Raw genomic sequence first — 17,518 nt, 5'->3', positions numbered from 1 at the left:
ACGAACGGTTCCAAAGGAATCCGTCGCCAAGGAAGCGCGATCACAAATGTGTAAAGGATTCGGATGAAAATAAATCTCGGGGAACGAGGGCGAGTGAGAGAGCGTGGGAGCAAGAGGGAAGGAGTAGTACGAGTGAAAGAATGCACCTTAGTTATCGCATTGTATTACAGTTGCGTTTTGAAATTTCTCGCGTTACATGCAAAGTAATTGGACCGTTCATCCTGACTGCCGTAGGAGGGACATGCCGAAGAAACGATGCGATCGACGGTTTACAAAGCGGCTGGAAATGAGGAAAGCAAAGAGAAGAAAGCGGCGTAATGAGAAACGAAGGCTCTCCTAGTTACTTGCTCATTGAAATAATATTCTAAACGTTCGCGTAAGAGAACGAAAGTCTAGATGCGCATCACTATAATGCAGACTAATTATTCGTACAAATAAGTAAGACATGCGCCGGCAATCGCGCACGCCTCTAATTGTTCGTAATTTAACAGAGAAAAGAATATTTAGTTTCTAACGAGAGATTTAAAGGTGACGTTGATTTCTACATGTCGCGACAAGAACGAATTAGGCGAATAGATATCGATCCGCGTCGATAGGCACGCTTACGAATGTATCGCGATAGCGAGAGCGAGCGTGTGCCTGTGATCGTTCGCTCGTACGTTCTACTAATTAAAGAAACACCGTGATTTTCACGAATGCAATATCCGATCGCTGCGATTCGCCTAGAGGAAAGATTTAATTGACCACTAATAATCGAAAATTTACAAAGGAAAATGCCTTTGCGATAGCTCGATTTTCGTAGAGACTCTTTTTTCGTAACCGAAACCTGATCGATTGCATTCATCAAATTCTCAGTAGAACACAAAAAATTATAATAAGATGAAAATGAGGTAGAAATAATTTTAAGGAAAATAATGATATTATTCAATAGTTTTGGCGATGATTTTGTGATGAATTCTTGACATAACAATAGTTTTATAATTACCGAGAGAAAATTGTTTGGTATTTATGACTATAATTGCATGATAAAATAATTATAGTTTTGAAATTCTATTTTTATTATTATCGTTACAATATTAGCATAGTTTTTTCAACATGAAAAAATTGAATATATAAGTATAAATTAAAATGTATTATAAATTATAATTCCAAATATTAATATAGTAAAATATCAAGTAATGTAAATAGTAGAGAAAAGAAACGTTTTTATTTAGTAAATGCAATCACAATTATAATGTATAACATTATTTTTTTTAATTTACTTATTATTTATGTAATAATAACTAAAAAAAAAGTATCTTAATAAAAAACATTAAAGATTTTCAAGCAATATATGTGACTATTATTAATAGCACAATTGACTATAATTACATAGTAAAACAACTATTATATATGGGCGCAAAAAATGACTACAAATTATAGTTAAATTATGGTGCAACCATTTTTTTTCTTTGTGTAAAAAAATTATTTAAAAATCATTATTACATCAAGAATTTATGACAAAATCACGAAAAGTGTATTTAATGACATCATTATTTTTTTCTTAAAATAACTAACTATTTAACGCCATCTTCATCTTATGATTTTGTGTTTTATCTCGGTGCAATCAGGTGCAACCGACAAAAAATTAAGTCAGCAATTCGGCGAAATCTCAGCAGCACTTCGTGCGATCGTCGGCTTATAACTCGCGAAACCGAAGAATATCGAATCAATGCGATCGAAAGCGCATTCGGAATGATAATGCTCGTTGTCAATCAGGACCTAATCCTTATCCTAACGCGTTGGCCCGCAGATATTTTATATTCTTACGCAAATAAATAGAATGAAGATAAAAAGGGAACTGCCGCATTACTCGCGATACTTCGCTCGATTATCGCGAGAATGTTTCATTCTTTCCTCGTATATTGTAAATTTGCAAACGACGAAAAATTCCTTCCCAAATGAGAGCATTCTCGCTAAGATCCTCGTCTGGGATAAGGATTAACGTGCGACCGGTACTTCGTAAGTAAGATCAAGTATGGCACGAGAGTGTCATTGCGTGAGATCGATATGCCCGCGGGATCATCGCCAGCCCGCGACACGACACTATTATGTAAAGTTTTTATTGCGTAAGTAAAGTATTGTGTTACTGACCAGAAAATATTTACGTACCTTGCAAAACAAGTCTCGTCCTTCTCTTCGGGGGCTGTATATACTTCGGTCCATTCGCGGGCTCATCTCGAACGTACCTCCTCTTTCGCTTCTTCCGAAAAGTCTAATTTTACTCGCGAGCAAATGGAATCATTGACACTACGCAAAAACACTGTCCGAACTGAACGGCGAACCGAGGAACTCAAATCGAAAATTCGAGATCGAAATCAAAATGGAGTCATGGATCGCGAACCCGAGGTGCGTGGGGTGGGATCACGTCAAAAGGGGAAACGTCAAAATACTCCCGAATTTCGCAATTTCGTTACTGAATCGTTGCTCCACTGTTTCGCAATCAATTGCCTGATAAAACTGAGATCGATCGCGAACCGCAATCACGTCGCGTTTTGTCGTCTGTACGATTCCAACGGAGAAAGAAAATTTTGCGCGTACAATTTCAATCCGAAGATCGAAGACTGATCCAAGTTCGTCGAGGTTCTTGTTTGCTGGTTGCAGATGGCGCCACCAATCGCAGGTAAGTATCTTACTCGCGAAGTGCGTTGCTACATTATCGACAAAGGATACAATAATTTTCGATTGTCAGTAACTGCTTGTTTATCAGTACCCGGATCGGAAATTGGAGTCATGGTCAGCAGGAATATAAAATGCTGATATAAAAATATACGAAGGAGATCCGGGTGAGTTTATTTTATTTCTTCCTATCAAGAGATCCGTTCCAATTAGGAGTAAAGTAACCAGGCGGAAAAAAATACTTGAGTTATCGGCAAAAGTCTACCTTGAACGATCTGTAACTTGTGTCAGAATTCAAGAATTCTATTTATAAATTGACGTGCCATTTCATATAAAAAGGATACTTTTGAAGATCAAGCAAGCATTTCTAAATAAAAATTTTATATTAAAATACACAAATATGTATCGAAGAATGTGGCGAGCAAAAATATAAAAATTATAGAATTTTGTAAAAAAAATTAATTAATTCAAAGCTGATTAACCTATATATTAGGCACCTATATATATCGTTTGTTTTTCATATACGTACCACATAGAAGTCTAGGAAATCTAATCTTTTTCTCATAGTGTTCAAGAAAATTACGGTGTAATTATTTTTTTTAATTGATCATAATCCATGCAACACAGATCTCCAAAAGACTTCTAAAGATGTTCGGAGAACATCTCTATGTCTTCTGAATGTCTTAAGAACATTCTCAGGATGTTTCTCAAATAAAATATGTATGGAAAATAAACTAAAAAAAGTACTATTCATTCAAAAGTAATCTAAAATTGTAATAAGTTTCAAAAAATATGACTTTATATTCATTAATATTCTACCACTAATAGAGTTATGAAAATTTACTGAGGTCTCAAAGATGTGTCATACCTAAGATTAATTAACTATGTCAAGGACTTTTTACGAAAAGGCATTTCATCAATGCTACTACGTCTACATAACTATAATTACATCAATTTCCATCATATTAAGAAAAAAGAAGAGAGAGAAACGCACTTTTATTACAACATTATAAAATTTACATTTACATAATCCGCGGTAATGTATCCACAAAATCAGAATGTTGTTTCGACATAACTACGGCGCTACGTCGACCTTCACGAAAAGTACATCAATGCAAGATATATTCAGTACAAAATAAATACATCTATATAGTCCGATACAGTTTACGATTCTGCTACGGCCAGAGGGACAGGTGTTAACGTTCGTGGATTGTTCTACGTGTTCGTTCTACAAACTAGCTTCACGCTATTCTACCAGTTAACACAACACATTGATCTGACTTCTACTTTGCTACTCTCGTGTTAATCGAGTCGGAACAGTTGGTTATCAATTGGTTAGACAATGCCGTTACGTTCGCAAGTCTTGTTATGAGACATTATGGACACTTATCACGACACGACATCAATAAATAGGCTTGCTAGCCCTTTTTACGTTACAACGGATTAATATTGCGAGACTTGCGTGTATAAACGCAGCCCGGATATACAAAGACATCCTTCCCTCTCTAACTCAGACTCTTCGACGTTTCATGTCGAGTTCGTCTCGATCACAACAGTTATATTCACATTAAAAAAAGGCAAATAATCTACGTAAGTCAATGACTAGTGTTATTGTGAATTTCTGGTCCTCGGAGTTTCAAATATAGTGTGCTTCTCGATGACTTTGACAGCAATCATTAATAAGACGCTTTTAGATTTGTGCATCAAGAGGCTGTATGACATACTCGATAGTATGCTCCTAAATAATGTAATTTGCTTTAGGTAATACGTCTACGTAATTACATCGCGATTTGCGAACGTATGTAGAAACAGATTACAATTGCCTCAGCATGGGCAACGAAGGCTAAAGTAACATATGGATGAAGAAAGAATCATAATGATTCGCGTGTCCCGTAGAGGATTCATTCCAACGAATTAGTAAAAGAACGTCAGAATTAATCAGATACACTAAAATAAGCCGCAGCATCTAATCGTACGATTCATAGCATAAAAACGTATAAAAACTAATAATTCAGTCAACAGTTACTTTTTGAATAGACAACATTTACATAAAGTTTACATAAAGTTAAAAGTATAGACAGATATGAATCTTAATTGATATCTAAAGTGTGATAAAAACATATTTATCTCTTAATATAACAAAGGATAAAGATTACCTAATAACATCCCTTGTTCTTGATTATCCACCAATGTATCTATCAACCTGTTGTATTGGGTCATCTAAAAAGTATCCGCGGTACTTTGTCACTAGATATATGACCATCAACACACATCTAGTGACAAAAAACCGCGGATACTTTTTAGATGACCCAATATATTAATAAAACTAAACTTATTTCAATGGATTTGAATTACTCTGAGTGATGCCGCGCACATTAGAACCTGGTGCTGCCGAAACACGTATACCTATCGCGATCATATCCACAAGGGTATAATCATAACGAGTGCGTGTTCCGACGATAACTGGTTCTAACGAATTCGCACGAAAACGTCAGTATTAATGAAATGCGTCCCGATGATTACAGTACAGGTCCTAATCACACGGCGCGCTCGCTATAATCGCCTCCACTTACTTCGATATATATGATTATTTCCGACGCTCAGTACAAATTTGTTAGAATGAGGCTTCGTCGGGACACGCATCCGACTATGACGGGAATCGTTCCGACGAATTCGTACAAAACTCGTCAGAATTAAATCGCAATGAGACCTCACGGTAAGATTGAAACAGTTGGAAAAATTTCGCAAAACGACACAATTAATTTCGCACAACAATGCGACTGTCTACGCGTTACACTAGGAGAATGCGCTGGGAATGTTTCGTCTCTCTATTATTTAAGACATCTATCTCTGCTGGCCATCTAACACGATTTATGTACTACATCTACTGCTACGGTCTAATGCACTAGTCAGATACGCAAACGAGAACAAATGGGCAGGAATGAGTTCGACCTGCTTTTAATTCAATAAGTCAACGACATAAAAAGCGCCTTAAACGTTATCTTGAACGTTCCTACAGCGATATTCTACACTGTAATTAGTAGCATTTGTTCGATTGTATCCTTATTATCGTTAACGACAACGGAAAGAGAGCAGATTAGTATACGTATCTTTACAATTGCTCCAAGTATATTAAACTCATTTATCGCAAACTATGCAATTCGATAATAAAAAATACAAATAAATGTTACTAGCGTACTACAGAATCTCGCTGTTAATTGAGAATTTTATGCAGAGAATAAAATCACAGTTGTGCGCGAATAACTATCGATCGCAAACTAATCGCGCTCTCTCAGTCGTAGATAAATCATTTATTGTTCTCAACGGAAACAGTCGTCCATTTTCCTAATAAAACAACGGGCTCCTTTAAATATACAAATCGATCAAAAAGAATTCTACATCATTGCTGTATAATTGGTACATTAAATCATTATTATATAACAATATTAATTACAATACAATCGTAAACTAAGGATCATACATTGTATCTTTTTTGTAGAAAAATCTATTTCATGGACGGACACTGCATAAGCTATGGTATTTAACGCGTCAAAGACGCAGCGCGAAAATATGCAGCATGAAATACATGAAAAAGAAATCTCCAGCTCGCTTCAGAAATAAATTTCTCTCGACTCGGGAAACTTTCTAAGATAACTACAGTAATTGCGCGCGGGACTATACTTATGAAGAAGCATGCAGTGCCTGTCGATCTTTCCATCCACCCACGTATTCGACATTCATCGTCGATGTTCTCTCATATGCATATCAATAGACACGCACAGCTACGCATCTCACACGCACCGCATACACGTACACGGAGGGCATACGAACGTACATTCGGAAATACAATACACCATTATAGATAGGACATTTATTTAACTTAGATGCAAGTTAACGCTAAGGCAAGTACGCGAAACAGACAAAGCCAAAGTCATTTAACTACGAATTCTCCCTATCTTCCGAACTTGCAAATTCGTTTACGGGATTGCGCCGAATGGAAATCCCTATCAAACGCATAAGTTTCGCGACCACGAGGTAATACGTGAATCTTCGAATGCGCTTGTAATTTCGAACGTCCCGGGAATGAACGAAGGACGATACAAAAGTAGTTGGGAAAGGTAGTCACGAGAAGCTAAATTCCTGGTCCCATTTCTCAAGCATTATCGTCAGCGGCACTTGCTACGCCTGCCCGCGTTTCCGAAAACCTGATTTCGGCGACAAAACTTTCGATAAAATCTCTCCTGCGTGCCGAATATTTCTCCTCTCGCATATTTGATCAACGCGCGGCTACTCGCCGGATGTTTTATCAAAGTTCCCGTCGTGAAAGACGCTTAAATTTCAATTTCAAATTTTGCACACAACGTCCGCGAGGATCGGTAGTTAAACTTAGCACTTTATAAGGCGATTATCGTCGCTTAGAATATCAAATCTGTTTTGATACTATATTTGACAAGACATTGCTTTCTATTTCATATGTTTAATTTTGGACGAGGATACACTGCAGGAGTATTATCCTGGATAATCGAGATAACTGATACAAATCGGACAATATGTGCAAAATTTGACGATATAATGTACATTATTACCATACCATACTACATCCGAATAATCATACCTAAAAGTGTGATCACAGATTGACAGAAGGCGTGTAAAATACGACATTATAGACAGTCATGAGAGCTATACGCCATTGTAATAATTGTCAATTAAATACAGTCATAAGACGAGTTATATACAGTGAATATATATGTGCAACCTATTTATAAATATAAACCATGAAACGCAAGCGGCGGAACCAGATGATTTTAAGCGAAGAAAAACAAGATGTTTGATTTCATCGGCATAAAGTTCGTCTTAAACTCATTAAAATAATTTTCAATTATAAGTCCTTATAATTTTTCCAGTTTGCAAAATATCATACTTATATTCCATGTATATATAATTTCACTTCTCATAAAAATTATATCTGAATCCGCCAATATGAAATTCCTATCCAGGCATAAAAATCATTATACTGCACATATTACAGTTTTGATTTTAAAGTCTATGTAGTGCGTTGATATAAAAAATATTTTTGCCATTGTAACGTCACTATATACTTCGATCAACAAAGTTTTCAACTGTCCTATATATCAAAATTAAAAAATAATATTATCTGCATTGAAAACAGATACATAAATCAATTTTTCATATTTGCACATAGGCGCGTCATTGGATTAAATATAAAGAACTATATTAACGCACTAAAATTTTACGTTCTTATTTAAAAATTCTATCTTAATTTTCTTCTGCCTCTTTTTATTCATTTTAAAAAAACCATGGTAAAATCGTATAAAAATGTTACTTTTTATTAGCAAATAGTAATGAAATAAAAATTCCAACGTAAACTTTAAATAATCAATTTCAATATTAAAATCGTTTGATATTATTAAATTCAGAAATTGATATCCGTATATAAAAATGTATTGTTTATCACACATTATCAGATAAGAAAATGTTGCTATACTAATATATTCTATCTATTTTTAAAAGTTTATAATAAAAATCCGTTTAAGTTTTTGAAGTGACAGATAAAAATGATTACTGCAATAAAAATGTTGACTAGTACAAAAAGAGTAACTCACCGGATAGGACTATAACAGTCGCAATGGAGAAATATCCTTTCTCGAAGAAATATCGTTGAACCTAAAGTCCACGCGAAGTCCATAAATTTCGAAATAACATTGTTCTATGTCACGCGAGGCACCTTCTTCTATTTTTATACCTTCTCTTTCGATATGCGAATAAAAAGATTTGACGCTTATACTTGTAATGCGATCATCGTTATTGTTTGTCAGTCACAAATATATGGCCCTATTACATGTCTAGGACGAAGCATCGATCATGTAACAGTGCATTATCAATACATGTTCAGTATAGTCGTGTTAGATTCACTAGCTACATATACGAGTATCATATACAAGTCACTTGACTATTCTCTTATATAAGCAAAGTGAGTACCGTCATTTATACGTATGTTCAATTATGTTCTCCAATGCAATTTTACATATCCTAAACTGCATTTTGAGAAGTTCACATAATTAAGAAGGATATACATTTATTTTTTTTACATACGTGTTGGCGTATTGGCTTGCATCAGTTCAAATGTTGAATTCAACGATATGGAAATATAAGTGGAAAACGATTAATTAATACATTTTAATATGTATTAATACGTTTTAACTAGCGTTCGGAACGTTACTTCATTAATGCGTTATCGTTTTGTAAAAAATAAATTCATTGCCCCGTTTCTTGTTACTAATTTAAAAAATAACGCGTTATCGTTATCATTAATTAGAAAGTAACGATTTATTACAATGATATGAAATACAAAACATTTTTTGATTTTTTGAAATTTCTATTATAATAAAATATTTCTAGCCAATTAAAAATAATGCGATCTATTGAATAGTTACAAAGATAATAAGGGATTAAAGTAACAATAAAAGTAACGGCTGAATTCGTTATCATTGTAAAAATGTAACGATGTACTATTATCGTTATAGAAAAAAATTAATAAAAACGGTAACGGCGTTATAAATAACGCATTATTTTCCAACTCTGGTTTTAACATATTTACTTTACACAAATATACGCACAATGATATCATACGCATCTTATTATTAATTATTAAGATACGAACAGAATAAATTTCTAGATATAAAGCATGATAGATATGTGCTCGAATACACGATTAGCAATAACCGAAAAGCCGCGATCGTGGAATGTGCAAAACATTAAAAAACAAATAGCATCATATAATCTGTAAAGTGAAATTTTAAAATGTACTTAATAAACATTTTCAGTCTCGTGAATTTGATAAAATATTACTGACAATTTTGCACAACTTTAGATATTAAAATATAAAATTACATAAAATATTTTTTTCGAAATAAAAAATAACATAATAAAATAATATCGTAATAATATTATAATTCATAATTGCTTCGTTTTATAAAAAATAAATATGTGCAAAAATTATTTCTGTTATTATAGGTACATTTCAATAATAAAAATTAATTTAAAATGTTTCAACTTCATATTGTAGATATTATTTAGATTTATAATGATTTTAATCTTTGTTGTAAAAGAAAATTGAAAAATATCATAATACATTTAAACGCAAAATTTATAATTTGAGATTATTTAGGCACGTCATTAAAAAATGCCAGAAGGAATTACTAAAAGAAACTCTTTTTGGAATATATCATCACGAATCTGATACTCGCGATCGCAGCTGTGCGGTGTATATGGACGGAGCAAGCGCATTCTCGCGAATAGAGCGAATGCCGTGTCACTCGCGAGCGAGTGTCCTCCAATGAAACGCTGCTAAATAAATCGCGATCCTTGAAAACAGTGTCTGTCCCGAGAAAACGCGACGCAGCAAAGCGAACGCATCGCCGCGCGGCACGTAACGAATTACCCACCCGGGGTGAAGAATGGCGTCGTTTTCCAGAATAATTGGCACGACAATATTCACCGACCGATTTTACACGAAATACACGGTAGAGCCTCGAGAGGCGATCGAATCACACCACGAATGTTTTCGCGTTAATCCCGAGTCCTTCGTCGTAAATCGTTCGTGTTCTCTGCGTCAATATGATACTATCGGACATAATTTCTTACACCCTTCGTTAATTCGAGTACACGTGGATGCAGCTTAGTTATTTCCGTGTCAAAATGACAGGGGCAGTAATTAGTGCACTGTGTGTACTTGTTTTCTCAGAGGACATTCAGTACTTCAGCGGATAAGACTAATTATTCGCAACCAGATATGTTTAAGAGAAACGTATGTAATTAATTGTCGAGAATCACGTTTTGTGCGATATGTAGATTTAAAATTAAATATATCGAAAGGTGGCAGCTACGAGGTTTTTGATTTTAAAGCAAACAGCGAGTCGATCTGAGTACAAGACGAGAAAGACGTTTGATAAGCAGTTTGTACGAGTGTGTGTGTGTGTGTGTGTGTGTGTGTGTGTGTGTGTGTGTGTGTGTGTGTGTGTGTGTGTGTGTGTGTGTGTGTATATTAAATAATACAACATTAAAATGACATTTATATCAATTAGTTTTTCCTCAGTGAGAAAAAATTTTACATTCGGTCAATTTATTCCCGAATTTATATCTCTTAATGTTAAAAGTTTATGTATTTTCGTCAATAGAGCGATACATTACGGTACTTGACTTTGATCTTTATTTGATCACCGTCAAAAGAACCTTTCCCGCAAGAGACCGTTCTCGATTTACATAATAAATGGCTAGAGAAACTCTTTTCTTCTTTTTAAGAGCGATCCTGCTAAATCGTCGAACGTCGAGACCGATAGACGAGCAGAGTACTGAAAGTTTTAACTGATATTATTGCCATCTTTATCATCAAATCGCCCTTATCTGATCCACTTGACTTCACCTCGTTACCGGAATGTTATTAACTTTGGGGGATGATGAGCGCCGCCAAGTGCCTCCTTAAACGTTACGGCATTTTCATCTACCGGTCGACTTACCGCGTCGGAGCCATAATTCGGGATGTGGTGTTCGCGTTACTCGCGTGTGTTCGTCGAGCTTAAATCTCACACATAGCGAACTTGCAGTGCACCAGCGTAAATTACTCCCCTCCAGCAGGCACGTATATAACTTCGCGGCCGGTATCCTCCCTCTCGGAATGCCAGTAAGCTCCGTCGAGAAATTTAATCGAGATTGGGAAAACCTTATTTTCCATCTCACCCGCGTTTCACGTCTCGTCTTGCAGCCAGATAAAATGCTGTCGCGAGTGAGACACTTGTCTCTCCCTTGTTACAAGATGGGATCTCGCGGAGAGAAACAGGCTTGCCGCTTTTCTCCCGTCGAGAATGGACGTTCCGCGATAAATGAGACAGTGCCCTATCTAAAAAATTTATGTATATGTGTTTTGTGTGTGTGTGTGTGTGTGTGTGTGTGTGTGTGTGTGTGTGTGTGTTTGTGAGAGAGAGATAATACTAGAAACCTCCCGAATTTTTGTAATTATATTCGTCTCAAAAAATTTCACTCGGAATAAAAATGCTGCCTCGTTATTAATAAATAACAAAGAGATTACTAAATATTTTCAACATCCTTAGAATCGATTACAACTTCAAGTCTAAATAATCGAAGAACGTAGCTTTCAATCCGTAAATATATGACGTCCATAAGCTCTCTGACAAAATCCTAATATACAAATGCATAGTTTATACAGAACATTTCCACTGGACGGCAATCATTCGTATCAGCGTCAAAAGTATTGGGCCATACATTACTAATTTCAACTGACTGTATTTTACAATAAAGCTCAATGAGATGCAAATTTCTTCATGGTCATTGTTAATAATGACACTTGTTATGTCACATAGATATCCTTAGTGCCAATTCCTTAGGTCATAATTCTTGATTTCTTTTTTACGAATTTTATCGTACGAGTATCATGAGAGTTATTGTACATGAAAAATTGTTAATAAAAAATGAAAGTGTTTTTATATAAATTGTTATTAAATAATATATCTAGTCGTAAATATAACTAGAAGATAGAAATACTCGTAAATACACTGGAATCTCGTAATAACGCGCGATTTAGAACTCTGAACGTAATAACCAGGGTATCTCTACTTCACTTTTAAACTATGAAATTCAGGACTGCTATTGGAGCTGTGATTCTATCGTTACCTTCCACTCACACTTTTTATATGCGTCTAGCACGTATGGAAAGGATTTTGTACACTATTTTAAGATTCGTTATACGAGGTTCCAATGTATACAATATTTTTTTATACTATACGCTTTCAATTATCGCGAAATTAATTTTAGTTGAAAACTCTTGTTTTTGGCATCCTTATAAAAATCAAACAAACTGCGCAATGCAAAAAATTCAGTCAATATCGAAGAACAAATCGTGATAGTCAAATGAATTAATTGTAAGGCCATACCAGAGCAGTCCTCGTGCGACATTGTTTACGTCGGTGCAATGACTGCTCAATCTCGCAAAAACAGATTGCTCATTGCAGAATGAACGTCTGGAGTGACAGATGCGACATCTTTATCGACCTTTGCTTTCTGCATTCTGTACGTGCGTCGCATCGCATCGCGTCGTATCTAAAGCTCGTAAACGTCACGTCCGTTCGGTCTGGCCACAGTCGGACGACAGGATGATGGACTCGCGTACGAGTGAATAATATGTACTCTGAGGCGCACGTCGGTAGAATTTCTACCCTCACCGCTGCGTGGCCTCCTTGAGAAGCTTACCGTGGTCTTACAGCAGCAGTAGTGAAAAAGTTTGACGTAAGCACTGCGAAAGTGACGGTCCGCCACGCAGTAGAGCAGATTGTTGAAGCAGGACTTGGACAGGGCGAACCAGGCCAGGTTGTAAAGTACACGTGTGCTCACCGGAACGAAGGAATTCACGCAGACCGCCAGGCCGAATGGCAACCAGAACACGACGAACATCACGCAGCTGCACATATTCGTCTTCGTGAGCTCATAGTCCCAGGAGAAGGCGGCTGGCGGTTTATATGAGCCTCTCGTGGCTCGTCGCACACGTATCACCAGCTTCACGTAGAGGAAGATGGTCGTCAAAGCTGGCAGTCCAACCAATATACTTGCTCCCACCGCTTGTTCCATCGCAATACCGCTGAGCCTGCGACGGCAAAAGTCAGGACCTATGTCCAAAGACGATTGCAAAGCCACCACAGTCATAGCGATTAGCCAGACGACGATAATTATGGCTGTTACACGACCTGCCGTCAAACTGGCGTATCTAAGAAATATGAAATACATTGCTATAAGTATTAATGAATTAAATGAGAAAAGACTGTGCATTTTATCTCTAGTTTACTCTCTAAATTCTTTAGAGTGGAATCTCACTCTGAAGATTGAAAATTGAGCTAGTCTTGAAAAACAGTGGCTCATGTGGAATTTTCAAGCTTAAAAGAGTGAAATTTCACTCTTCAAATAATTGACAATTTATTTTAATTGTAAGTTTTGGAAGACATAGCGCGAAAAATAATATTACATCACTGCAATTCTTCATAGCTTTGAGTAATTATATATAATTCAGACAATAATGATAAATTATGTTTTAATATAAATATAGAGTGCCAAGGTATCATTAATTCAGCTTGCTGTTGCAACTTAGAATACATTCAGGAATAACTCTAAAGATAACAGGAGATAATACGTTGTCTCGTCGGATGGATATTTCCCCCTTAATTGCATCACGAGCTTGTTTAAGTCCCGGCTTTCTTATACAGCGTATTCAATTAAAGAAAATATTTCCCTCGGTGATACACTGCGACTGCAATTACGGAGTTGGTCGTACTAGTCTGTGGATTAACGAGGGACTTGAAAAACGAGTCGGTAGTTACGGAGTTAGCGGTGCTGGCGGACGATTTCTCGTTTACAATGCGAGGAAACTTCTTCGAGTCCACGTGTTCGTCGTGATTCTTCTGACGCGACTGGTTAAAATACTTCCCGTAACGCCGTATTGTCGCGAAACTTTCCGCGTATGAAAAGCAGTAGTCGTCGTCGTCGTCGTCGTCGTCGTCGTCGTCGTCGTCGTCGTCGTCGTCGTCGTCATCGTCGTCTCTCCCCCGAGATCGTCTGCTATCGGTTACGAATTCCGGCAATTCAAGCTAAAGAGAACGTCGCCCGGAATGCGAAATTACGAACTCGATCGTGACGCTGATAGAGAACCGTGGAAGCACTTCAACGTCAAACTCGAAGTTCCAAGCAGTGGTCGCCATACGCATTATACGCGATGGTTTAAACTGATAACAGTAATTTGATTTCTACCTCATTCACTGTGTTTACATTATCCATATTCATCCAACGATGTTAACCATCGGGAGGTATTTTCATGCAAAGGCTACAAGCAATACGATATATCCAGGCATGTATTATGACATTATCTTTCCAGGTCTCTAATGATGTTATCTGCCTGTAATAGGATACATTAGCCTGAAATAGTCATGCGCTCACGAAAAAGCATACTTATGGAAAGGAAATATTAATTTCACAAATAAAGTAAAGATATGCGAATAGAAGCATATAATTTTAAGGAGTGCTAGTTATTGATCTCTCTATGTGTAATCTTTAATCTTTTTATGAGTAAACAGGCATAGTCATAATTTTCTTCCCTTTATTGTCCCCACCGGAACTCCGACCTTCGATCCGAACGATGACCCGGCTTGCCTATATTACTGTATTTAGGGTGTTGCCTTAGAAACACTAGTGAAGATATCAAATTTAGATATACAGAATAATAGCATGTTTTCTTAAAAATTATGATATCGATTGTTTCGATGGTTACTACTGAAAAAAAATCGCCGCAATATTGCCGCAAAAAAAATTGTTAGAAATAGAGGGAAGCACATGTGTTTTTCTAGGCATGGTTACATAAATTTTTCGATAATCGTTAATGGAAATAGAGAGTTGTTACGAAAAAAACGTCCCCGAGGCAGAAACAAGAATGTATGCGTGGGGAATTGCAGGGACGTGGTATCGATTGCTGGAATCACCGGTGCATTCGCTTTATCTTTCGGCTGGCAAACACTTAACACAAGCGGGCGTAATTTTCGGCCGCTATTGTCGCGAACGGCAGTAAGGCCACCGGGGACCAAAGAGCTTTACAAGCACAGGTTTTGGTATATATGTTACTACGACCGCGCCAAATGAAGACCCGCCTGCAAGAACCAGATAGCCTCGCCTTTGATCGAAGTGAATTATTTACATGGAAATGGAGACAATCTCCTGCTGCACAGGATAATGCAAGTGTTTATTAAGGCAAATTGTTAGTCGGTAGTCGCGGCAGTTTGATGAAGTTCGGAAGCTTGTTTACGTGCTAACCATAAATGGATTTTACTTCATCTTCACATATTGGCTCTGATACCGTATAGGATAAAATTTATTGTATCAGCCTTTTATCTATTCAATGCCCCTCAAACAGACTTGAATGCGACTCTTAAGTTTTATCGACGACATATTAAAAGAGACAAATCGACGATCTATAAATGGTAGAAAGTTCAATTTTTTAATGGATTATTCGACTGCCAATAAAAATTTTCGCCAATATATCATTGTAAAACAAAACAAAACTAATACCATATTTTTAGATTATATATCAAACAGGTTCGGTTTGATTAACCGACAAGCGTCACACTGTGAAGTTCTTTATCTAGTTATCGAAAACCGCAGCCAGCCGATAAAATTCGCGTTAAAAAACCCGTCCCCTCAGTTTTTACCGAACCAAAGAGAAACCCTTTTTGCCCAGCCTTTGCGCGAGCGAGAGTTTGTTAGTTTTTGCGGCGGTCCAACAAATCGAGACACCCCGGGGTTCGATCCATTTTTCATGCCACCCTACGGGACAAATAACAAACTTTGTTAACGATTACACCGCGTACATCAGTTCGGCCGTTCATCCCACCGAGCGAGTGACGGAAAGCGGCCATGGGCAAGAACGGACGTGCCTGTGTGTCGCGTCGTTCCGGAAACGGACCGCTCAATTAGTATCCGACAAACACCATCTCGTAAACAAAGCGTATGGGTTAAAGGCGACGCTTTGAAGGGTCCTCTTCCCCGACGTGACGGGGGAGGGGGAAAAGAAGTGGCGCGTGGTGGCGAACGGTAGCAAAAAAGCGCCGACAATCGCAGGAATGTAGCGGCTATTGATCGCGCCAACGGTCACGTGTGCTATATCTTTTCGATCGCCGAAGCCGGCACTTAATTCGATGGCGGATGGGCCCTTCTCTCTCTCTCCCCCTCCTCCTCCTCTCTTTCTCTCTCGCTTCCCTCTGTTTCCGTCGCTGACAACGCGTTTCGTCATCTCTTTCACCCATCATCCGTCGACGCACAGGCGCGAGCGGGTCTGCCCGACGTCTCCCGATGAAGAATAAAAAAAAAAAAGTATTCCGGATGAGACGACGCGATAACGGTAATAGCGGACTCGTCTCCCCGAGCGGTGGCAGTTACAGGGTTGTAATATTGATCGGGCACCGGGTCACCGTTCATGTCCAGAGTTGGATTCGCGCCATTTCGACGGTCAGACGAAAGGTCAGCACCATTTTCTACTATTTTCGCAATAACCTGATCAATCTTCCGCGCTTCCCGACCTACCGATGCATCGTTTTTGCAGTGCTGCATTTTTCGAGGGTAATCGGTATCACACAGGGTAGATGTATGTGCATTTGTGCATTGATCGAATATTCCGCGGAAAGAGAAAGCATTTTTGCATCTTTTAAATGGTACAAATTGTCGTAATGTGCGGGAGTTTCTGAATGATAATAATATGGATTAATGTAATGTTTAGCTGATTGGAGGACGAATTGCATTATTACGTGTTCAGCCTGCACCATGAAAGCTAACTAGGAAACATTTTAATCCGGAACTGTGTCTATGCGCAAATGGAAATGTCGCAGCAAATGAATTTGCATAGAAAGTTGGAGTTTTGCATATAAATAGTGCCGAGCCAGACACAATGTGTGTCATTACTTTAGAATTGCGTTTTCGCACCACAGCACTGTAATCGTATTGTCCGGAAAAGCCATAAATATATAAAATATTGGGTAACCATCGCATTATGAAAGCGATATTCTGCATTTCGCCCTCAATGCCATAAAATCATGATGTCATTAAACTGAGGCGTCATATTTAACGCGTTGACTGTTTTAGCACAAAAATATTCTAATAATATTGCGGAATATAAATTTAATGCAGCATAAATAATACAATATAAATTTCTGTTATCCTTTAGGTGATAATGATACAATGAATTATATCTGATCATCAATGTAATCTTTTGCGTGTGTTATTATTGCACTATATATAT

At 37.3% G+C, this 17,518-nt stretch overlaps 1 protein-coding gene across 24 annotated transcripts in view; it reads right to left on the bottom strand.

Moving 5' to 3' along the window:
- The window catches only part of LOC105149352 (adenosine receptor A3), a 457,094-nt gene that overhangs the window by 290,482 nt on the left and 149,094 nt on the right, over positions 1–17,518 (bottom strand). For 23 of the 24 annotated variants that reach the window (XR_015547608.1, XR_015547611.1, XR_015547610.1 and 20 more), the window contains one exon: positions 12,943–13,453. Coding sequence is in view for 20 of the 24 variants with exons in the window: in XM_087414053.1 (XP_087270179.1) it covers positions 12,943–13,453 (511 nt within the window). In the remaining 4 variants the exon portion in view is untranslated. Of the gene's footprint in view, positions 1–3,637; positions 13,454–17,518 lie in introns of those variants that run through there. The other variant, XM_087414060.1, reaches the window with a different exon arrangement.

This window comes from Acromyrmex echinatior, chromosome 15, assembly GCF_024713525.1.
Source record: "Acromyrmex echinatior isolate Ae372 chromosome 15, ASM2471352v2, whole genome shotgun sequence".
In the NCBI taxonomy this organism is placed as follows: Eukaryota; Metazoa; Arthropoda; class Insecta; order Hymenoptera; family Formicidae; genus Acromyrmex; species Acromyrmex echinatior.
Note: the sequence above shows the minus strand (reverse complement) of the source record. Positions and strands in the feature narration are given on the sequence as shown.